Consider the following 26,223-nt stretch of genomic DNA (forward strand, 5'->3'; position numbering starts at 1 on the left):
CAGTTTGCCGCTTGTATATAAAACCCGGTCGTCGTCATAGTCCTCGTTCTCCTCCTCCTCCTTCAGCTCTTCTACCTGTCCTGGGCTTCCCCGCGTGCCACCTACTGCTTCTGCGCTCCTCCTCAAGCGCAAGTTCAGCCTAGTTGGCGCATATTATAATTCCGAGTGCGATCACCGCCAGCGACTCAGTGTTAATTTGTGTCTTGTAGCGTTCACATCGTTTGGGAAGAAGAAAAGAAAAGAACCAGGAAAGTCGAAGTGTTTGGTGAGTTAGAAAGAAACATACATCGAGCAAAAAACAAAAAGTGTTGGTAAGCAATTCAGCGACAATTCTGTTAAGTAAAACAAGAAAGAAAAAGTGCTAAGAGTGTGAGCATAAGTGCCAAGAAGTGAGAGTGAAAGAGATTTCAAGAGTTTTCGAGATAAACCGGAATATACGAGTTTCACAGTAAAATAGAGTGGAAAACAGCGGAGAAGAGCAAGTGATAACAGAGCAAGTGATCAAGTAACAAAACGAGAGACACTCAACTCAGTGGAAAAGTTGAAAAATTAGCCTGTCGTCGTACGATTGATTGGCGTTGTTTGTGATTTTGTCGGCAGCGCAAGGAGCAAAAAGTAGCACAAATGGTCCTACGAAGCAAGGTGAGCAAGATTGTTCATTGTGATTTTACTTTACCTTTGCGTATAGGTTTGCGAATTGAGGGCCGATATCAGTTGTTGCATGGAACAGTTCGATGGATACTCGAAGCTCGAAGCGAAACAGCATTAATCAAATTCAGTCTCTGTGTGAGGTTTATTGACCCACTGTTGACCCATCAAAACCACTCTATTCTTCGTCGATACGCCACGACACGTGTTTTCGCCGGCTCAAGCTAAAAGGCGCATGAAGGAATGTTTTACGTTTTTGCGCCGGGATTGCCGAGAACTCGTGAGAGAGGCGGTTAGATCGATGACGACACAACAAAAACACGTTTTTGGATACTTGATAAAATTTAACGAGTGTGTATTGGGGAAGAAGTGAGATTGGGGGTGATGTTCTTTTCCAGAATATTCTTTTCGGAAATATTCGTTCACTCGCGTTTATATGGTCGATCTTCTGCTCTGCACCGCAGATGCTTGATAATTGGTGCTAATTATACAATTGGATTTATAGCTGAAGGCTGTATCCCTCATTAATATCATAACAAAAAACGACTGACAGCATCCCCAGGATGGTTATCATTATTTTGTAAATTAGATCATGTTAAAACATTTCCTGGAACTTTCAGATATTAAAAATTTTTAGCCTCCCATTTTTTCTTAATAACAACAAAAACTTTGGTTAACATTAAGATGACTAGATTTCTTCCCAGTACTTCCGTATGTGTGTTTTGATGTCCTCCGCCACATGTTTCAAACATACATTATTGTACCTCATACGCAGGCTGACGAGACGTTGCTCCGCCCCGCTTTCGCCAAGGTTCTGGATCCACTTTCTTCACACTCCATTCCGTACTTCAAAGGGAGGAGAATAACCCACAGAAGACAAACCTTCAGTATCTGTTATCCGAACGATATGACCCATATAAGGCTAACCAACTCAGCAAACATGAAATTGTGTAACTCTTTGAACGCATATAAATTCGTATAAAATGCAATCAAAGTATGCCTCATCTGTATCTAAAATCGCATAGAATGCAAAAACACGATTTTCGATATCATTGATGGATTAAGTCGCATATCAGTTTAACGAGCATCGTAATAGGATATATTCGTATATCGTCTCCATTTTAGCATGTATATTCCAGTTATACGCATCGTATATTACCCAGATGTGTCTAGAATGTACAGGGTTTTCCATTTCGGGTTTCCGAAAGTATACAGCCCTGCGCTGACAACCGTTTGACATAGCTGTCAACCAAAGCGTCATATCGTTAGTTGAATGTCTGCCATTTTACAATATGGATCGTTTTAGCATCGCACAACGTGTTAATTTTGTTAAATTACACTATAAAAATGATGAAAAACCGGCAAATGTTTTTCGCACATTACGGACGGATTTTGGTCGTCATGGACGGCCTACAGAGCACACAATCGCTAATGTAGTGCGTAAATTTGAACAAACTGGATCCGTAGCGGATATTGTGAAACCTGTGCGTCATCGTAATGTGCGTTCGGCCCAAAATATTGCGGCTGTTGCTGCCAGTGTGGAGGATGGCCCGAATGTTTCGATTCCACGGCGTGCTCAGCAATTGGGCTTGTCAAACACATCATTGTGGCGAATTTTGCATTTGGACTTGCACCTACATCCATATAAAGTCCAACTGGTACAAAAATTAGAGCGTGGTGACCATGGAATGCGTCGGGCATACGTCGATTGGGTGAACGAACAACAGCAGCAAAATGCTGAATTTTCGCATCAAATTTTCTCCAGCGATGAGGCACATTTCGAGCTCGGTGGTTATGTGAACACCCTAAATTTCCGTATATGGGGCTCAGAAAATCCACACGTGATTGTTGAGAGGCCATTGCATCCGCCAAAAGTCACTGTTTGGTGCGCATTATGGTCTGGTGGAGTCATCGGGCCGTATTTCTTTGAAAATGAGGACGGCGAGACGGTAACTGTGAATGGTGAGCGCTATGGCCGCATGTTAACCGATTTTTTATTGCCACAAACTGGAGATATGGATACGGATACACGTGCCACACAACACGACCGAACATTGCCATATTGCGAACGAAATTTCAGGGACGCATAATTTCGCGTCTTGGTGATGCCAATTGGCCGTCCAGATCATGCGATTTGAACCCGCTAGACTTTTTTTTGTGGGGTTATGCGAAAGACCGTTTCTATGCCAACTCTCCGTAAACACTTGAACATTTGAAAGACAACATTCGTGAAGTTATGACCGAGATACCGCCCCATATGTGCCGAAAAGTCATCGAAAAATACCTGTTCCGGATCAAGGTGTGCGAGGAAGCCCTAGGTGGACGTTTGAATGATGTTGTATTTCACACATAATGGCATAAACCAAACTTTAATTTGAAATAAAAGTTTCATCGAAATTCGAATTGTAAGTGTGTTTTATTTCAATTTACTTTCGGAATTTAAAGTTGGAAAACCCTATATATCGTCTTTAAATTTGACGTTTTTGACGTAGAACTACGTCTTTCATTAAGGGTGCCAAATCAGAAAACAGGTCACGTTTTTATGAAATAAAGTTAACGTTAATAACAATTTTTGCCGCGAACGGATTTTAGCAATTTACATACTAAAAGAATCGGAAATTCCCTAAGATTTGTTTAATATGCTATACATTGGAATCCCCTGGTTTGTAAATGGTTGAAATTCGTGAAAACTTTAGGCGTTTTCATTTTTCCATACATTTGTTCTGTCCATTTGTGCTTTCCCGAACAGAGCTGTCAATAACGAGCAACTTATCGACGACCAATGAAGGGGAAATCGTAGTATTTGAAGTCGCGGTGAACAAAGGAAAAGTAGAAGAATGAAAGGGAATATTTTCCTTGAGTATAAACAGTGGATCTCGCTGAGGCAAACTTTCATTCGGCATCGGACTGTTAAGCAATCCAGTTCACTTTGCTTTCGCTGCGCTTCGATCTAAGATTGGACCCCACCAGTGGTAATCCAGTTTGGATATCGTCGTTTGCTTTTTCTGTTCGTTATTCGTATCGTGTGTTTTGCTTCCCGCCTCGTACATTGAACGCTTCGCGTAGTGTGTGACGGGCAAGAAGAAGAGGAAGGCTGGCTCGAGCCCTGCAAAAAACGAACGCATTGCCAGGGGCAATGAAATTTCGAGGCAAGCGTCATCTAATGATGCACGCGATGTTGGTGCAGTGAAAAGCGCTCGCACTGAACCGAGCCTTCGCGAGTGTGACACCGCATCGAACAACAGCGAAGTAGGCGATTTCAGCGCGTCGGTCGAAAATGTAAACGGCTTCTTTGGTGCCTTTGAGAATGCATCAATGCATTAAACTGACGTTATGGCGAAGCAGGCGTTAAGGTTATGCTCCAAAAAAATATTTGGGGAATGCCAAGCATCTTGAATGTCTTACTGGAATGTTATAAGTTTTTTAGGTTCGCGAGCCAGTCGCAAAACTGCCTTCAACTAGGATTGCATTTGCGCTAACATTGATCATAATGAAGCATTGCTACTGTTTTCGAGTTTGTTGATATTAACAAAAAGAGTTTATTTCGCTTGTTTGGCGCTTGGTTTACGTTGTACGAATGATGCCTAGAGGTGCGATTCCTTTGAGGCAATACTAAATAACATGTTGCATGATATTTGATACTTGCAAGTTTCTAAAATTTCACAGCATTATAGAATAATATCCGAAGGTAGAAACAAGCGACTTATATAAAATAACAGTGTAGTTCTACGTCAACAATGCGGTCGTATCTTGGACACAACTTCCTATAAATTTTTTTGAGGTCAGTAATATTAACAAAAGCGTTTGTTTTGAGAATAGCGCAAAATGATGAGAAGTATTTGTATGCCTAGTAGCTTCATGCCACCAATGTATGGTTCTGTATGCATGCTATGGTGAACGCTTGTTTGGCGCTTGGTTTACGTTGTACGAACGATGCCTAGAGGTGCAATTGCTTTGAGGCAATACTAAATAACTTGTAGCATGATATTTGATACTTGCAAGTGTTGTCACTGTTGTTGTTTCCATTCGGTGCCAAAGATATATTGATGTAGTTATGAGATGTGGAATAAGGGTGCTGGTGTAACATGTATATAATCGACTGTAGCCGAGTCTATGTCAATTGCGAAAAAGGCCACCGGAATAGCGTTCGAGGTAAATTTTCAATGCATTGACATTAAATAAATTGCGACATACGATCAGCTAGTGTATTGTTTTGCGAGGGCAAGAATGAATCATCAATCAATTATCGTCAACTGATTCTACAATGAAAAACCATTTCAAAGATTTTACTACTAAGCAGTTGTTTCGAAAATTTCACAGCTTTATAGAATAATATCCGAAGGTATAAACAAGCGACTTATATAACATAACAGCGTAGTTCTACGTCAACAATGCGGTCGTATCTTGGACACAACCTCCTATAATTTTTTTATGATTTCATGTTTGCTGGGTAACTTTCACGTTCCAGTACTCTACTGGAATTGATACACGCAGCGTGTTATAGTTTAAAACGCCAACGTCTACTCGCTTTTTTTTTAGCCCATCATTATAGCCGCAACATCTTGTTCAAACGGAAAATTTTTACTCACCGGAATCGGTACCAGTGTCGGTCGAGGACCATGTTCCGATGGAGGGTGCCAATATTTTTTTCCTATGTATATTTTTCATACCTATATGTGTCTTGGAAGGATGATTGTTGAATAGCTGGTTGTTTTACCAAAAAATCTTTCCAACGTCTCTGCAGAGTGTTGACCATGTGTGGTGGAATGCAAGGCGAATCAAAATCTCGTCAGCCTGCGTATGAGGTACGATAGTGCATGTTTGGAATACGTGGCCGAACAAACTCCTGAAGAGCGTTGACCATGTGTGGTGGAAGCATTGCGGAGTAACGACTCATCAGTCTTTATGTGAGGTATGAAAATGTTTGACTGGAATACGTGGCGGAACAACCACACATGGTAGGTGGAGATAATTTTCGAGACCGATGTTGGTTGGCTATTTTTTTCAATAATCGTGTGAAGCATTGGTGTAGACGCAGACGCAGGAAGGAATAACAAAAAAGTGAAGTCCCTCTCCCATCGAAGGAGATGACTCCACACATTTCCGCCATTCAGGGCCTTGGTATTATTCCGATTGTTTCCTACCAGTACCGGGGTATGATCCCGTTTTTTTTCCCGAAGTATCCAAAGTACACCCAAAGTTAATTTTTAGCACAAGTTATGGCATCTCGATTTATCACATTAAATGAGCTGTAAAATAACAGAAACGGTTGTACTCCCCAATACATGCATATCATTTGTATAATATATATTCTAGAGCCAATATGAGCGAGCGAAACAGGAGACACATTTAAATGAAAGCATATGAAAGCTTTTCGTATGGTTTGCCAAATACACGGCCCAGACAGAGAAAGATATATTCTCATTTATGTTCTTCTTTATCCTCTTAGAAACACTTTCCAACTTCATTTTATGATGAGGTGTATGCAATGATATCACGCTTGAATATAACAGCGCTGTCAGCTATATGGATAGCGTGGTCGAATGAAATATCTTTGCCTTCCAGCCGGCCTTGGTTCGATCCCCATTGACGTCGTATAGCCTTTTTTTTTTGGCACAATCCCAAATGAAATGAGAAAAGGAAGCAGAAAAAGATGTCTGCTCGCATGAATACAAACATTTTCAAGCTGTTAATACAACTCATTATTTGCGCATTTGACTCTCCAGCATACGAAATGGTATCATTTCTGCCAAAGATGAAATATTTTCTGCCAAAGCTAGTTTGGGTGCAGAGGCTAACTTTTCGTCCGCCAAAATCACTTATTGTATTTTAATACGAAGTAATTCAACAAAAAGTACGCGACGATGTACTTTGTACATCCAAAAATTATTTTTAGTCTAAAACTAACAAAAATTGCGCTTATTCCCAATTCTCGTATATTATTTGTATAATATTTATGCTAGAGCAATATAAGTTCAATATGAGCGAGCGAAACAGGAAATAAGCACGTATAAAAACTTTTCGTATAGTTTGCCAAATACACGGGCCAGAACGAGAAGGATATAGATTCTCGTTTATGCTATTCTTTCCACTCTTAGAAAACATTTTTCAACTTAATTTTATAATGAGGTGTAATATTATCACGCATTTATGCAACAGTCCCAATAGCTATGTCGATAGCGTGGTCGTGTAAAACAGCCTGGCCTTGGTTCAATTTCCGTTGCCACCGCATGGACTTTTTTTTGGTACAGTCCCAGAAGAGATGAAAAAAGAAAAAAGAAAGAGGTGTCTGCTTCCATACATACAAACATTTTAAAGCATTTGAAACAACTCATTATTTGCTCATCTGGCTCTTCAGCACACGAAAAGGCATTATTTCTGCCGAAGATGAAATGTTTTCTGCCAATGCTAGTTTGGGTGTAGTATCGGAATCAACAATCCAACACTTGATCATATTGTTTTTCTTCTTGACCTTCAGCACTGAGGCCGTTTCTGTGTTCTTTCATCTGACACTTTCATCCAAAAGTTTTCGATTTAGAAGCTCTAACGTAAGATCGGCTTTGGTGCGACCCTCGAGGACAGTCTTCTTCTTCATTTTGTATTATAGAGACCTTCAATTTTCATGTTCGTCCGCCTTATAACCTTGAAAAAGGACCCTTTAAAAGATTGTCAATGAAGAAGCCTATGATTGAGCCTATGATAAAGACCCATCGAGAGCAGTTGTCAAAGCATCGAAGGTACCTGAAAGACTTCGCGAAGACATAGCGATCGCGAGTTTTTCTGTCAGCTCTTACCCGGCGTTGGCAAGTCTTGGAAATATCCTCCAATGTAATGTAATGTAATGTAGCTAAGTGGTATTCCATGATTTCAACCTCCGAGAAACGTTTATCACGTTTATCAATGCGCCTCAGAGGAGCAACATTAGAGGTTGGGCGAGTTTTGATGATATTAAAATACAAAAATGTAAGGGGTTGTATCTAGGACACGACCGCATATTTTCGACGAAGAACTACGCAATCATGATATGCAATCCATTTGTTTACCACTTCGAATATTATTTTAGACTGCATCGAAGTTTTTGAAATAGATTATGTTCTTCGTTACAAATAAATTTGATGAACGTCCTTTGACGTTTGATATGATGCGTAGGACTACCAAAATATGTAAACGGAAGAAACGTCAAGCGATCATTGTATTTTACATTTCCTTCTGAAATTATTGCACAACTCATGTTTACGTAGTTCTCGAACAGCGAAAGTTCATGCCCCTTTAGTATCTGTAATGACGATTTTCCCGGACTTCTCAGTTTAACCCTTTCGCTACGAGCGTCTATAGACGACATCCGCGCGATGAGCTTTGTGTGAGAGCGTCGTCTTCAGACGACATGAAAGTGATACAGCACATCGATCACACCAGCGCGATGTGCATACATTTCGGTGCATTGCTCCGTACAGCGGTAGCACTCCGGCGGAGCACACTGCCGTATTGAAAGGGCTAAAGGTACGTTTTAGGGAAACATTCCGGTCTGCACAACGACAAGCGAGTACAAAAGTACTCAACACCAAAAAATACCCCCGACTTGCATGTATTTGCAAAGCGGATTCCCCCAGGTACAATAATTTTGAAGTCCGTGTTAGAGAAACACAGCTCAGTGGGAAAACAATACCCTCGACTTGCATGTTTTGACAAAGGGGGTTCCCCCAGGCTCATTGGTTTTGAAGTCCGTGTTAGGGTAATACAGCTGGGTGGAAACGAAAATACCCCCGACTTGCGTGTATATTGGCAAAGCGGATTTCCACAAGTACATCGATTTTGAAGTCTGTGTTGGGGAAACCGTAAATGGGGCCAATCAAAACTTGACAGTTAGGGCGTTTAGATAACGCTTGACATTTTACAGTTATTCAATTGTTCATCTCATGAAAAATAACATTTTATCAATTGTGATAGACGCGTATAAATATTTCCTATCAATTGATACAAACATCTTTCCGATCTGAAATGTTATGATGTTAGTTATAAGCATTCGAAATACGGGTAGGGTTAGCACACAAATCGGCCGAACAAATGTGTGGGAAAAAAGGAAGGTCTTCCAATTTTCATGAATTTACACCGTTTAAAGATTACCGAATTGTAATGAATAGCATATCAAACAAATCTTAGAGGATTTCCGATTTGATTGGTATGTAAATCATGAGAAATCGTTCACTGTGAAAATAGTTATTAACGTTAAGTTTATTTCATAAAAACGTGACCTGTTTTCTGATTTGGCACCCTTCCTGAAATACGTAGTTCTACGTCAAAAACAGAAAAATCCGCATCTGACAGAAAATAAAACCGGAATTGATTACTATTGTTTCCCGCTGTTTCTTTGGTCACGTTCTAGCGCTTCGATAGTCAATTATGGGTCCCGAATTGAACTCGGAAACTGGTGCTCCCGTGACCGAGCGGTTAGCATCACACATTATTATGCCGGAGGCTTGCCACTCAGAATACGTTCAAGGTGTGTATTTCGGCATAGAAATCTATATATTCGGCATAAGTGCTATAAAAATGTCGCAAGTAATACTATTATGAGACGGTGAAGTTCCACTATGAAATTACGGGTTATCAAAAAAGAAGAAGAAACAAGGAAGGAAGGAAGGTATTGTATTATAGAGACTTTAAACTTTTGCAGTTCATTCGTCTCTAGCCTTGAGAAAGGCCCTTTGAAAACTCTACTCTATTCTACTCCAGCGCTACCACCCCCGCCCTCCTGCCATGAGAAAGGCACTCGATCCCTCGCCGTCCAGCTCGTCCAGCAACGATGTTGTCCAGTCGGTGTCCACACAAAGAATGGAAAGTAGGCCGAAATGCACTGGATGACGAACTCGTTGAAGAAAAACTGGAATGCTAAAAAAAAAGACGAGTGGGTAATGTCGGGGACATAACCGGAGTGACGTAGGACTATAAAAAGGGGACAGCTTTTGTTAAATATATATTTTAAATATATTGTTTTATTTTCTTCTCCTACGTGAATACCTACCTATCTACCTGAAAAATGGATTAGTTTACTGTTTACTCTTTATGAATATGTTGATGGTTCTGAAAAGAACCTTTGATGTTGTGTTTTTGTTATCACTCGATATTCCCATTTTGTTCGGTTAAACCTTCCTGTTTAGCTATTGCGTTTGCCACTCGCCACAGCTTTCACAGTTGGAAAATTTCTTCCCATCCAGCTTGTGACATGTTGTTCAGTAAATTACATTTAATGCGACGTGCCGGAGAAACACTTTGCCACTCACTGAAACTAATTGTTGCCTTGATGAGCGCCGAACCGAAGCTGCTCTGTTCTTGATGCGGGTTTTCTGATTGTCGTGAGAAGCTTTGCAAGCCAACTCGAGCACTCCGACGGCCGAAACTCTATAATCGCTGTTAGGTATACCGGTGCTCCGGCACCAATCCGTTCGGCCTAGTTACCCTTGCGGAGCAATCAGTGAATGCGACCAACAGGGAACTGGAGACCTGTACGGTTCGAGTGAGACTTTGCCTTTCTCTTAACTTGTCCTCCTTTGTTACGTCCACGATGCCGATGCCGTACAACCACACGGGTTTACGGTTTGAAAGAAAATAAGATATTTTTTTGGGGTCCGCGTGTTTTATACTCTAGCGGTACACACTCACAGGATAGAGACAAATCGGCAGACTCAGCCAGAGGGGCGAGTCCAACGAGACGAACGAATGAGCGTTAAAAGGGAGCGATGGCAAAAAAATACATTCATTACGATTTGTTCGCTCGTTGGATTCACATGCAGGCTAAAAAGGGTCCTTTTCAGGATCACAAAATGATCTTCAATCTAAAGAGTTTATTGTTTTGTTATCTCTCGATATCCCCATCTTGTTCGGCTAAACCTTTCTGTTTAGCGATTGCATTTGCCACTCGCTACAGCTTTCACAGTTGGAAAATTTCTTCCCATCCAGCTTTGTGACATGTTGAACAGTAAATTACATTCAATGCGACGTGCCGAAGCGCCACTCAGCGTCGCATTGGAGGCGATTTTAACCTGTAATTGAACATTTGCGATGACAGTGGTACAGTGTCGACTTTCAATTTGGGTCATAATTTGGATCTCTATGTTTACAAAAATGTCCAACTAAATAAGTCACATTACATGTCCGTCCAATTAGCTAAATGTCGAACTAATTGTAAATTAATGTACTTTCAATCTGGGAACAATTTAAGAATTGGTGAAAATTGAATAATCAGGAAAGTCCCCAACTATCAATAAGCTCAGAACAACTGCCAAATTCACATACTCATCAGATCCTGGCAAACAAATTATGAAAACATCAATTTGTGTTTTATTATTATTTTGGATAATGTTTTAGAAAGCATTGAACTGTATTTCCTAAACTCTTTTTTGGAAGGTTTAATGGCCCTGAAAAGCGCCTTGTTTTATGGAATGGTTCCAATTTAGAAAACTTAGTACTCGTGGTTTTGAAAAAAAAAACCATTTCGAACGCCCTCGATGCCGCCTTGTTCTGGATTTGCCACCAAAGCAGTTTGTATAAAGAACAAACTTTTTTCTTCTGCTACCTGATGCCGTTTTGCGATTGCGTTTGCCACTCGCCACTCGCTGCAACTGCCTGTTGTCTTAATGTCCACCGAACCGAATGTGTTCTGTTCCGAATGCGGGGTTTCTTATCGTCGCGAGCAGCTTTGCCAGCTAACTCTGATCACTTCAGCGGCCGAAACTATATAACGCCGGCTCGGCCTAGCTACCCTTGCGGGAAACTCCAGACCAACACGGTTCGAGCGGGATTTTGCCTTTCCCTTCACTTTTCCTCCTTTGCCATGTCCAGACATGGCTGCTTGGGTTGGTTTGTTGATGTGTTGTGATGCGAACTGATGTGGTGTACGGTTTGAATGAGAATGATCGTTACGGAAGGAAGGTATTGTATTATAGAGACTTTAAACTTTTGCAGTTCATTCGTCTCTAGCCTTGAGAAAGGCCCTTTGAAAACTCTACTCTACTTTACTCCAGCGCTACCACCTCCGCCCTCTTGCCTTGAGAAAGGCACTCGATCCCTCGCCGTCCAGCTCGTCCAGCAACGATGTTGTCCAGTCGGTGTCCACACAAAGAATGATCGTTACGGCAGCGGAGCAAGGATTTTTAAGCTGACTGGCTGGCTCGAGAATTTCGCATGTGTGAGACGGCGACCAATGTTTCGTTCATATTTTTTCTTTTTCCTTTCCAATCGTGCTTCATTCTACTTCGCTGCTGCTCTGGTTGCCCGTTTTGGTCGGTACGATTTGAGGAGCACAAAATGGACCAATCAAAAATGGGCACATAGTGCATTTTGACAATGCTTGATATTTCACAATTATTCAATTATTTATCTCAAGAAAAATGAAATGTTATTTGTTATGATAGATGCGTAGATATATTTCCTATCAATTGATGCAAAAACCTTTGCGATCTATTGAGAAATGCTCGAGTTATAAGCGTTCCAAATCTTGCATTTTTTCCTACTTGTTCAGTGCCTAGATTTCCATTTCACCCCCTATATCTTCCGGTTAGACGTAGTCCTACGTCAAAAAAAACACGCGATGCTGTAAATATCAAGTCACTACCAATGCAATTCAAGCATTTGATACGGTACCACATCCGAACTTACTAAAGGTACTCAAAATATATGTATAAAACTCACAATGAAAAACTTCGCTGAACATCATCGATGGATAAATAATATAGAATTCTCACTCGATCGAAAACAGACTCGCTGGAGGGTTACCACAAATCTGTCATTTCCAATCGTGAAATCGTGCTACTATTTCAAGAACATCAGGAAGCGATCCACTTCCCGGTATAAAACCCGTACTGGTGACATAGTGCACCCCGCCTCTCTGCCACCTTGTCGGGGACAATCGTTGTACTTGCAATCAGTAGAAACACAGGCTTAGATCTTATTTTGTTTGCATTGGGGGGTAACACCCCACTTCTCGGACGGACGGGGGGCGGCTACTCTTATTTGCATACTCGAGAAGACTGCAAGCATTCAACTTGATAAATAGAGAACAAAACTGTACCACTTGATCGACCGAAAGGGTTGCACTTTTCTCTGATATTGTCTGTAATCAAGGGCCAAGGGTGTATCTCTTGCGCTCATTGGGCCAATGTCAACGTTATCTCGCATCATCTGTGGGTCACAGACAGGCGCGCACCCGAAGAGTGTGTGAGCGCCGGCGTGGACAGGACAAACTCCCGAATGGTGCAAACACAAGGCAAGCTATCTGGGCCTTTCGCTGTCAAACGAGCGCCAGCGTTTTGCGCCAATCATCAAATTTCATGACATGGTGTTCGTTTTGTTGCGCCCCGTTAGATTAAAATATTTAAATGTAGCTATATTCAATTCTCGCATGGTGATAATTGTCGACCTTTTGATTAATTGCAAGTTCAGAGAGAGCTTGTGCGCAAAATGCAAGATACGGCGTTTGCGGTGTAGCTTAAGCTTAAGCCGATGGTTTATCACTGTTGGGGGGCTGGGATTTGTGTTGGGAAAAAAAACTTGCCTCGAAACAAGAACACAGGATTAGGGCGCGCCATTAAACACGTTTTAACCGTTTTAACTGATTCGGAGAGATTGCGGTGTCCAATGTTGTCTGTTTTCCACTTGAAGCAAAATGCTGTCAATTTGATATCAGCCCTTTGAAACGTTGTATGAAAGCCAATCATGTGTGTTAATAATTTTCCCGCCTTTGCAGCACTTTGCCCGCCACATCTTCCGGCACCAGCACAAGCTGATCCAGCAGTTCCTCCAGAGCCAGGTGCGTCTCTGCAGCGGTGGTTCTCAGTTGGTGCAGCGAGCACTCCGTTCGGAAGAGGATGACCTGCACAGGGAAATTATTCAACCCTCGCCGTCACCCTTTCCGATGAAGTTGGAACACGCGCCCGACGTGGGAGAACAGTTCAAGGTACGTACACGGACGGTGGGGACAGAGAAAGCGTTACGTCGGTGATTTTCTTTTGCGCAGAATGTGCTATTTAGCGAATGCAAATGCACCCGCTAATTATTCCCAATCCAAAGTGCCCCGGACGGTTGCGAAATGCAACAGCAGCAGCAAAATAAAGAATCAAAGTGGCACTTTGACCCTGAACTTTCAGTGACGGTGATCGATTTTAAGTGCGACAATCGTCGGCACCGGAACTGGTACCAACGCAGTTGAGGAGGTTTAAATGATCCCGTCTTTAATCCTTTTTCTCTTGCAGTATTCCGACTTATCGGTCCGTCTAGCGGCACCCCATCAGTTGAACCCCAAACCGGATGCGGACGATATCTCCTTCGGTAAATACTTCACCGATCACATGCTCAAAATCGCCTACCATCGGCGGCTCGGGGGCTGGCAGAAGCCGGAGATCACACCGATGGAGCACCTGAATTTGCACCCGGCAGCCAAAGTGTTCCACTATGCGGTTGAGGTAAGCTCCTGTTTGTTCACACCCAGCAAACATTAACTCGTATGACTAGCATATATGCAGCATCATATATCCCGTATTTTGGGTGGTGTATGGTACGCCTAAGTAGCATATATATGCAAAAGTGGTGGCGAAATACCCAGCAAACATTGAATTGTATATCTTTTGCACATACTAGGTCGCATATAAACAAATTATAATCGTATGAAATATCAATTGGAGGATACATCATGTGTATTCGAAGTCGTATAAAATGAAAAAACCCGATTTTCTATATAATTTATGGATTAAGTCGTATATCGGTATGACGATCATCCTAGTATCGCGATATTCAGTATTATATACGCACATTCTATTCATTTTATATAGCATTGTCGGGTCAAATCGCACATCAGTGTTGTTATATACGGCTTTATCTCTTCTCTTCTCTATATATACATATATATAAAACTCGTGTCACGATGTTCGTGATCGAACTTCTCCGAAACGCCTCGACCGATTTTCATGAAATTATGCACGAAAAACTTGGTAGGCATGAGAATAGGACGTAAACTATGTATGATACCGCTAGGGTACCGATTACTATATGTTTAATATCAATTAGGGTAGCCCTATGCAGAAAAAAAATTCTAAACAATTCTCATTTCTATTTTTTCTTAAATTTGGCATAAAAGTACATATAAACTCAAAGGTTCACCCCCCCCCCCCCATCTCCTATTCTTAATCACGATTTCAGTATTTTGGTATAAATAAAATCCAAATAATAGACCGTCGTTCGTCTTTCAAAGAGAACGAATTTATTTACGTTGTTAAATGACAGATGGCGCTAAGTTCGCTTCATCGAAATTTCACCACACATAAAACACCGACTGGAGATGAAGTGTATACATTCAATGCGTATGTTGTTGAAGGCATTGCCGAAGTCATGTTAGGCGACTGCACAGCGACGCGAGGAAATTGTGATTCGAAGAAGAAACAATAGTATGGAGTTCATCGTTGATACCCACCGCTCAAACGACGCTCTCCATCTTCTTCTTCAATGGTACTATTGTTCCTAATGTTCCTAACGTTCACCATCTCAACGTAGAATGACTTGCGAACGATAGGGAGGTAGAGAGCAAACGACTGCGATTCTAGACAATCAGAAGCGGTGTGAGGAAAAATTCACTCACTTGCAAGACGCTATCATGAGCAACGCCAACGCAGCCTTGGCTATTGCCAGGTCGAAACGCGTGCATTGTCATGATATTACAGCACGTGTGTTCAAACAAAAAAAAAAATGAACGAGATGTAGAATGAGCTTCATTACAACGTTACATGTATTCGGTTCCACACCTTGCTGGATGTATTCGGATGACAAAACCGAGAATTACTTCATATGCACATTTTTAATTTGGATAGTCGACAAAATGCGCATTCTGTCATCGACTTCGACGGGTTGTGCAAATGTCATTCAACCTTGAAACGCAATGCGATATAGTCGTCATTGAGCTTCGTGTTCCATTTCTGTGAAGCGTGAATTGTTATGAATTTTCGAGTGAAATAAACACGCTTTGAAACAAAAATTTGTTATGAAATATTGCTCTATGGTGTGTTCTGTGTAGCAGAATAACACATTCTCTGCAAGTAGGGAAAAATCTTGAGCGAAAATTGTCTCTGATAATTATTTTATATTCTGGAAAAATTTTAGACTGAAATGTAAGGAAATTTAGATTTAAACAGTTAAGTTAGGGTCAGGACTATGTCTTCTAAATATCCAAAAAACATCGAATAAAAATTTTCATTCAAATTTTAACAACTTAAAATTGCTTTCAGGTCTACTAATGACGAAATGTGGGTGATTGTTCGATATAGTTCCCACAAACATGGTTCATGGCCTTGCGGTTATCTAAAACTTTTATAGCCTTGCATGGCAGATAGAAAATGTACAATGCATTTTCTTAAAGATTTCACCAACGACACGACCGTAAGCCTAGGTGGATGTCCAATATATCAACGAAGTAATACTGATAATGACGGACAATCATTCATAAAAATTAATAACGTAGACATGGGAAATCGTTCGGCAGTGCCATACTCACCTCAGCTGAGCGAAACATTCAATGGTCATATTAATGTTAAGTTCTGTGGTTCGATGAAGAACAACACATTTGCAGCAACGAAATTTAAATTGATTTTCTTTATTCAATTTGTCTTCTTTACGAAAAAAAATATATTTCTTCTTTTGCTTTACTTTTAACGTTCAAGAGAACAAACATGTCAGATGCGTTAATGAAATACATCGGGAATGGAATACTAGGAATTTTTCCTGTGTTTTTTTCTAAATTTTTGTCGGTGGTCATCGACTTGGCGCTCTATTCCTCGGTATGTCAAACACAAGTATGAACACAACAGTCACGAACGTTTCACGTATGTGTAGATCGTTCAAACATTCAAACACACTTACAATACATTAGTTTTTTTTGGATTTAACAACCAACATATTCACTAGAAATAATTTTTATGGCAGAACAACGTTTGCCGGGTCAGCTAGTATGCGTATAAAATATGCCATTTACGTATATCGCCTCCACTTTTGCGTGTACATGCTAGTTATATGCATCATATATTACCCAAATGTGTCTTAGATGTATGAAAATCAATTATGACTATTTATACGCTTTAATGTTTGTTGGGTACATCCATTACAACTTCATGTGAATTAATTTGGATGAATACACGACTTATACACGCATCTAGTACGACTATTGCCCTACGTATATACGATTTCCTAAAGGTAAACAAAGAAACAAATGGCGAAAAATGTTCATCAGGTTATCATTATTTTTATAATCTCACAAACTGCCATTTGTATATATCTGGGTCATGCGGACTCAATCGAATCTATTTTCCAAGTGCATTTTGCTTGAATTTTTTTTTGCAGCTTTGCTGCATGCTATCAAACGTTTCTACTACAAAAGAAGCTAACGTTTTCGTGACTCGGGCTTTGTTTATTAAGCTAGAATAGGAATAGATGTTGTAATTTGGGTAATTCGTATTTTGACGTAGGACTACGTCTAACCTATCAATATGGGGGCTCATTTCAATATTTCGATGTGAAATAGTGTTCAGTTTTTGAACGATAATACCTCTTTAACTTAACGATGAATTTTGATTCGAAATACACGAATTAATAGGAAATATCCACAGCAATTTTTTGTATGTTCTACATTAATATTTTTTAGTTTAGGTTTAAAAAAAGAAAAAAGTTCAAATAATATAATTCTAGTGTTCAGAATAATAAAACCTAACATTTAGCGTGAAAATGAATTATAATTTAATTTTGCAAGTCAATAATACTGAAATTTCAGAATCTACCGCTTTTATGATTTCAAACGTTAGCATTTATTGATGAAAAATGTAGTTTATTTATTTTATTTAATTCGATTATTTTTGCCTTTCATAACAATACTTTCTTTATGTACGGCCGACTCGGATCGCGTCACCCCGGCGGTTTGGGACCGCCTCGATTCCTTATTCTTGTTAATTGGGGACTTCGCCCCCATTACATTGACCTTAGAATAAATCGAGGTTCGTTAATTACTGTGTATTAGAGATAGTAAATTGCGTTACGCAAGGGATGGGTGGGGGGTGTAGGTTGGTCAAAAATCCGGATTTTTAGCGTTACCTAATTTGTGCACGACGCATAATAAGAAAAAGATGCAATCGTAAAATCGTAAAATATTCTAGTGGAAATGTCTAGAAATTTATATAGAAATGGTCAAGAAAGGTTCCGTGGTGCTACGATTATACATTTTACACGATTCTTGAGGCACACAATGTATGCTTTGATCGACATTATGTACGATTGCGATTCGATCCCACTTTAGCTACGACTTAGAATATGACAAGTTTTACGATTTAATGTTTGCTGGGTTATACCCAGGGGCCCAGCAAACATTAAATCGCATAACAAGCGTATATATAACATCATATGCCCTAAATTTTGGTTGGCATATAATGCGCCTATCTGGCATATGCATGCAAAAGCGGAGGCCATATACATACATGGCAAATGCTTACCGAATTAGTTTGGATGAATATGCAACTTTGACCGACTATAATAGCGATTATGTTGAAATTGAATTGCGATCTAATATGAATATATTCATGAATTGTCAACGCACCTAATATGACTTTTGCCATACTCATATATTTATTACAGACATAGAAAAAAAAAACAAATGGAGCAAAATATTTTCGTAAAATTTTTATTATAGCCTCACGAATCGCCATTTATTATATGAGTATTTATATTTGTAGAAATTATAATTATTAAATTTACTTGTGTTGGGAGTGGAATATAAATGTTTAAAATGGCACAGATTGATGTTTGGTGAAAACTGATCCGATGTGGGTTCGAACTCCTGTCGTCTGGATTATCATCCACCAGCTATCTCGCGCGGCTATCTGAAATTTAATTCAACAGCGGTTAAAACTCATGCATATGATTCGATATGATATAACCTAATACATTCTATGCAGTAGGATCAGTCATTCCTGGTTTCCGAGCCATATGAGAGCCACTTTTTTTTTAAATTTAATTATTTTATTCTTTCGTATGTGTTCAGACATTGCTGTTATGAAATGAAACTTGTCAATGTTAAAGAATTTCATTGACATTTCAATATGATGTAATATGTTCTTTATTAGGAGCTGATATGATTTACTGTTTCATGATTTTATTCAGCATGCAACACGATTTACTGCAGTACTGAATCGATTTAAATTATACGCTTATACGACACACAAACTGCATCAGCGTAATATACGCATATGATGCGGATTAAATATATTTTATGACAATGTACATCATAAAACTGATGTTTATTATACCGATATATAAAATCGAGTTTTTACATTTTATGCGATTTCAAATATACACGATACATACTTTGATTGATATTATATGCGATTATGATTTGTTCTGATTTCTTGTAAGACTTGGCACGTGCAAAATTATACGATTTCATGTTTGCTGGGGGGTTGATTGTTTGATGTTGTTAATCGGATCAAATCAAATAAGCACACTTATCAGCTAACAGCTTGTTTACACGGTTCATAAGCAGAACCCGGCCGATCGCGTGCCCCACCGATCGACGGTAAACATATTGACAAACAACAAACCTAACGCCGGGGTATTATGGGGTTGTGTTCTCCCTATTTGCCCATCTGATTGTGCTGATTAGCACCTGCGGCTCAACATCGACCGTATTACCAATTGTGAATTGTGACGCTCACTCTCTCGCGGGATGGTGTTAGGGGTCAATCTGACTCGCGATTGAAAAACAGCTGATGCTGATGAGAGTGTGCTTATCATGAGAGCTTCGCGAAACACGTTCAAGTTGGATCGCAAGGGGTGGATCACGTCATCGGACGGACAGTTCTCGAGTCTTACAAGTGCTGTTGCTGTCCGGAAGATCGCTTGCTCACTGTTTTTGTTTTCTCTTTCTTTGTTTTCGCATCGCAGCTCTTCGAGGGAATGAAAGCATACCGCGGGGTGGACGGACGGATACGACTCTTCCGACCGGAGATGAACATGGCTCGGATGAACATCACCGCCTATCGGTCCAGTTTGCCCACATTCAACGGAGATGAGCTCATCCGGGCGATATGTCGCCTGGTGATGATCGATTCCGAGTGGGTGCCCCACCATGAATCTGCTAGTTTGTACATTCGACCGACCATTATTGGAATTGATGTGAGTTCGGCCAGTCCGGTTTTTGTTTGTATCGATGCCTTAAACCTTTTTTTTGCACTTACAGCCCCAGCTGGGAGTATCGTCCTCGGATTCAGCCCTGTTGTATACAATCCTCTCGCCGGTGGGAGCCTACTTCAAAGCCGGTGGCGGAGGGTTGAAGCTGTACGCCAACCCGAAGTACACTCGGGCTTGGCCGGGCGGTGTGGGCGATCGGAAGGTTGGCTCTAACTACGGTCCCACGATTCACGTCCAGAAGGAGGCCCTGAAGCACGATTGCCACCAGGTGCTGTGGCTGTATGGAGATGACCATCAACTGACGGAGGTCGGTGTGATGAACATCTTCATGCTGCATATTAATGACAACGGGGGTGAGTGTTCAAATGCTGGGGAAGCAAGCGAAAGGAGAGACTGACGATTGTTTTTTGTCGGTTTCAGAGAAGGAACTGTTCACGCCACCGCTCGATGGACTTATCCTGCCCGGGATAACCCGTGATAGTATTATACAACTGTGTCGCGAATGGGGAGAGTTCCAGGTCAAAGAGCAGAAGTTTACAATGCCTATGATCAGGGATCTGGCTAAGAAAGGACGGGTAAGTGTTTTGTTTTTCACTTTACACTTATTTTCATGGTGAAATTTATGATTTAAATAATCTATATAAATAAAAAAATGTAAGGCTAAATGTGTTGATAAGTGCAAAACCCGAAGAAGAATGGTCCTTTTTGAGCCGTCTTCGTTTTGTTGTATTTGTGTTGGTCCATATATCAATATAGCAGATAGCAAAATCAAAAAATTTTCGGAAAACTCTGAAGGAAGTTCAGAAAATTCGGTGAATAGAATACCCATATGTTTGAAAATTACGCCATGATAAGCGTCGTTAATCCATTCGATGTTTGCGCTAACGAAATGGATCTTTGTTTGAAGGTGGAAATGGATTTTCAGGCGGAATAACGCATTCCTATCTATATAAATAAAAAAGGAAGGCCAAATGTGTTCCTAATCGCAAAATCCGAAGAAGGAAAGGTCCCTTTTGAGCTGTCTTCATTTTGTTGTATTTGTTTTATCTGCCCATAGAACAATGTTATGATGAGAAAACGTTTAGAAGTTTGTTCTAAAGAATTCATTTCAAAACAATCATTTTGAGCGGGACAAAGTTCGCCGGGTCAGCTAGTTTTAAATAAATGAACCGAATATTGCTCTACCGATATCCGCCATATGAACTTGTGTATAAACTTGTATGGAAGTTTAGTTCCAGTCGTGTCGTCATGAAATATTTCATCAACCGCTGCACATATAAATATGTCAAATGAAATATAAGCTTCGCACATCGGTTCTTTTTGTAGATAAATTGGTATCATTTGAAACAATTATCAACTTCCGCATGTTAGGCTTGATGAGAGCTTCTACGATGGTTTCCATGACTAGTGCTACCTCATATTACATCTGTACTACGGTGGTAAACATTCGTTTAGCCGCAATCCATTTTTCCTCTATTTTTGAGTGGTAAAATAATCTATAGTTCATTTTTGTTTTTATGAAACATATATCGCGTATTTGAATAGAATTCCTCCATCACAAACGAAAAGAATTCACTTTTAGCTAACGAAATGACCATATTGCAAATATTGAGAAAACATTCGTTTCTCTAAATCCCAAATAAATGTAATACTATAAATTAGGAATGCAATCCATAGTTGATATCTAGTAAGATTGCCTCTATATCAAATCACTTCAAAAATTCGATTGATTCAGCACTGTCTTAAACAGGCTTCGACCATGGTTCCATGACCATTTCTACACTTCCGAATTGCTGCCTAGAGGCTGAAAAGTCAAAATGTCAAACTATCGTTCGTTCGTTCACATCATTCCAGCCTATGGAACCTGATCAGTTTAGATTGTTCGCTCGGAATGTTTCGTGTCTGAATGTCGTTTCAGTTTTAAGGGCTCCAAAGTTTTCAACATTCAACGCACCGTTGCAAAGTCCACACAGTGGTTTATCGAATCAATTAAGCTAATTTCTATACGGACAGGAGAAGAAGAAACGCAGAAGTTGAACGTTGTCTTGAACTAAGTCAAACTAAGAACTAAGTGTTGTTGAGAATTTTCTTGATGTGTTTTGACGTAGGATTACGTCTTTCGGGAACATATTGGGGTACAAATCGAAAATTGAAAATCGAGCACATCGTGAAAATTGTCCAATTTCAAACGCTTATTGCTCAGTAATTTCATGATGGATTGATGATATTTTTGCGTCAATCGATTTCGGCACTCCATAACAATTTTTTATATATAAAGAATATAATATATGTCATTAAACTAACTATCAAACAATTCAAAAATCTCAACCCATATCCTAACGGAAATACCCTGATTGGTCGAAATTGACGACACATGCGGCGGGTCCCTAACAGAGACATCAAAACTGAGCTGCCTGGGGGAAATTGGCATTGCAAATACATAAAAGTCGGAGGCATTTTTATATTGCAAGTAAGGTGAGTGATACGATCCATTCTGGCAAATTAAATTCGAATTTGGAACTTCAATGTTGGTTGCCTCGTAAAATTTCATACAAATGATCGATCGTATATTGTGAAAAATTTAGCACAAGTATAAGCGAAAAATTATATATGGTAGCAGTTGTGTTAAAAATGAAATGTTAAAAATTCATATATGAAACGATTTATTTCAATTTTCATAAATAAATACCAAGCGCTCGAGAACGGGTCGTTTGGTTTAAGCTGTCTGTTTTATTGTGTTCATTTTCACTCACGAAAAGTTTTTACGGCGAGAAAAATTGGAAAAGTGAAGAAACATTAGAAAAAGTGATTTTCCAGATACTCTACATATAGTATTAGCTGTTGTTAGTCCAATTGAAATTCGCATTGGGTGAATAAACACTTAGAAAGTAAAAAATTATAAAAGAAAATTACCTTTTCCATTTCAGATATGTTTTCTCTATATTAAAGTAACATGTTTTTACTGATGAGAAAAATTGATAATTGTGTTCGGTATTGGTAATTATCTTATATTACATTGGTGAGTTTTTTTTTCTTTATTTCATCCATACATAACACAGGAGGCATCTCGTCTAGGATCACAGAGGGCGATTTTAATCATATCTCGTTCCACTTCGGTATCTTTTATCTGATTCGCACTATTCAACGACTGTTTACCATCCTTCTGTCATCATCACTTGGTAAACACTGGTGGAGTGAACAATTAATACCCAACAACTAGCCAAAACGGCCCTTTTCAGAGCGACCAAATCATTATCAAAGAGTTGGACGATGTAATTCTTCAAACATATCCAAAATCAACAGATAGCTTAACGGAATCCTACGTCAACTATGCGGTCGTGTCTCGGACACAACCCTCCTGTGACTTTTTCGTCTTCTTTACAACAGCTTCCCATTGTTGGGAGTTGGAATGAATTTGCAGGTTAACTCTCTTGTTGTTAACAAAAACTATCCGTTTTGTTCCTTCATTATCGAACAAAATTTGTATTTGTTTGTACAGTAGGTCCTAAGTCGTAAAGGTCGTATTCAGCGCCAGCAGAATTGTTCGTGGTCGGAATACAGTTTATGAACAAGATCACGGCGTGCAACCGAGAAAACTTATAACTTTTCGTAAATTGTGCAAAACACTTGGAACAGGTTACTCATATTCGGTAGAATCTTATCGTTATTCTGGCGGAGAGGCTTGAGAATCCAAAGTATTCGATGGTATATGGACATAGAACCGGATGGACCAATATGTATTGTTTCAAGTAGATACCGTGTGAGAGACTCTTTAAAGCCTTTTTATCGTGTAGCATCGTACAGAAAAATATAGTCGTGCACTCTATTTCGGTTTAATAACGTGTAGGTAGGGGTTTGAAAAAAATGTTGCACAAAGCTACTGCCTTACCTTGAGCAATCTCAGTGGTGGCTTAGAGGTTTAGGATGACGTGAATAGTTCGTTTTGAGATTATCACTTGCGTTAGTTCAATTAAAACCACTAATCAATCGGCACTTTCTCCTCGCGAGGATTGCTTCCTTTGACACGAGCGATTTATCACCGTTATTTTTGCATATGTCCTGAAATAATTTTGTGCGTCAAAACAGGATACTAGCAAAGCTTTATTTTACAGTCTAAGAAAGATGGTTTCTTCCATTCCATTTCTTTGATTTGGCGGCAAATGTGCTCTTTTGGTGTCCAAATGGTGTCGAAGAGGTTTTATGCATTGTTCGTCCTCCGGACAACCGAAACAGTGTTCACAATGGCTTTGCAAAGCCACTCTAGTTGACAAATCGTCGCTCAATATTGAATCTACTGTATTTCACGTTGCGTGCTTCTCCATGCTGTCTCAATATATTGCTGCTCTATTTTTACTCCCAAGAAAAGTATCTCTTCTCGTGGACGCACGCTTTTTTCGCTCTATTTTCATTGGTTTCGTTGTTCCATTCGAACCCACATACTGAAACTAATCAAAACGCTGTTGTTAAAGGTTGTGCAGTAGACCAGCATAGGTAATCAATTTCCGGCGCCAGGGGTGCAATGGTAAGCGTGACTGTTATGCCCTCCATTCGTAACAAGATAGGGTGAGATTTTGATATGTGATGAGCTTTGTCATGCATTCTACCTGTCACTGCCGTGAGATATTTTGGGATACCTATTGGCTTTTCCTCAGACGGTTTTTGTTCTTAAAACAGACCCGTTGTCGTTGCTTTATTGATGTGCAAGGTTAGGAAATGTTTGATGAAATTGTTAGTATCCTTATGGCATTTGAATTTATTTTGTTCGTCAATATCGCCCGAATACGACTTTCCGCCGTCGCTTCATAAACATGGCGGCTATTTTCGAACCCATCTTGAAGCTTTCAATTGAATAGTTGATAGCATCCGAAATGAAGCATTTTGACGATGAAGATGAATAGAGCCTCAGAACAAGCTTGTGAAAATCGACCGGCTCGGAAGGATCAAACAGTCTCAGAAATTTGGAGAACATTTTTGAAAAATCAGTTACATTAATGTGACCATCTTTAATTCATTAATTCAAGGTTCCTTCAATTGATAGAAGCATCTTTTGTCTGTTTTGGCTTTAACATTGGAATGAGACAAGTCCAAACATAACTAACTATAACTATTCTATTTTTTTCAGTTGCTAGAGATGTTCGGCGCGGGAACGGCCGCCGTGGTCAGCCCGATCGAGTGCATCGCGTATGACGGCGAAGAAATCTACGTGCCCACCGATGCCCAAGACAACCCACTTTACCAGCGGTTGTATGACACCCTAACCGGTATCCACTACGGCAAAATCGATCATCCCTGGGCCACGGTGATAGATTGACAGCATTCCGACTAGCTAGAATATAGCTGTTGAAGCTAATGTTACTACTATAAGTACTATGTAGGATAATTATTGATCACTATCGAAAGTATCGTGACGGAGTAGCGGGAAAGTGAGTGTGTTTGAGTAAGCTTAGCTTGTTTAGGAGAGGAAAAAAGACACTTCAGCGCTTGGGAGGGCGCCACGGAGGCGGGTTCGACGATCCGTCCAATAGAGTCCCCGTTCTGTCCTCGCTCGGGCTGAGGAGACCGCATGTGTAAATATAGTATCGTTAAGGCGTGAAGGAGTTTCCGTTCGTTTTGTTTTGTTTCTTCTTGCGAGATTCGGAAAACAAAAAATCTTCAAATGTGCCAAAAGATTGCTCTTCTGTTTCGGATGGCGGGTGAGAGGAAGGAAACATAAACTCAGACGGTTTTCGCTGCGGGGAAGTTGGTTGGCGAGTGCCGGCAGCAAGTATAACTGCTGAAGTTTTAAAACCAATTGTGATGTATCAGTGACTTTTTATATTATTATTATTATTATTATTTTTTGATTATTTCGCTATTGTTCATATAGATCTTTTATTTATAAGTTGAAACCCAGATCGAAATTCCACGGAGCATTTACTAGGATAATTGTATTGTTTTAGTGATAGGGATATACTCCAACGCATGGATATGTGATATTGAGATTGGAATCCAATTCAACGCCAAAATGCATTGTTGGCAGCCATGGACGAAGCGCTAAATAGACTCAGTTGAATTCGTTGAAATATTTCAAGTTAGTGAGCACAGCAAGCTATGATATCGTTTCAAACCATTTCATTGTCACTGTTCCAAGTTTTGAGTATATTTATTTGAGAAACCGCTGTAAATTTTTTCGAAACCACTGAAAATGGAAGTAGTTTGTCGTACAAATCGAAAAAAGTGCATTTCCAGTTATTTGTAAATTTATTCTAGTGGAGTACACTACTGACGATACTCAGTCGATACTCCGGGTGTATTCACTTTAAGATGACCAGCATGATCCTCTTTTTATTTGCTGTAGGTAAGAATCGCTTATTTTTTGTATTAAAA

At 39.9% G+C, this 26,223-nt stretch overlaps 1 protein-coding gene across 1 annotated transcript; it reads left to right on the plus strand.

Moving 5' to 3' along the window:
- Positions 1-177: 177 nt before the first annotated feature.
- On the plus strand, positions 178-26,223 carry LOC129762082 (branched-chain-amino-acid aminotransferase, cytosolic). The gene is made up of 7 exons (XM_055760068.1): positions 178-642; positions 13,391-13,600; positions 13,896-14,105; positions 19,612-19,842; positions 19,907-20,210; positions 20,278-20,432; positions 24,980-26,223. Exons 1-7 carry the CDS (start codon positions 625-627, stop codon positions 25,166-25,168), a joined length of 1,317 nt encoding a protein of 438 aa, XP_055616043.1. The 5' UTR covers positions 178-624; the 3' UTR covers positions 25,169-26,223.

This window comes from Toxorhynchites rutilus, chromosome 1, assembly GCF_029784135.1.
Source record: "Toxorhynchites rutilus septentrionalis strain SRP chromosome 1, ASM2978413v1, whole genome shotgun sequence".
NCBI lineage: Eukaryota > Metazoa > Arthropoda > Insecta > Diptera > Culicidae > Toxorhynchites > Toxorhynchites rutilus.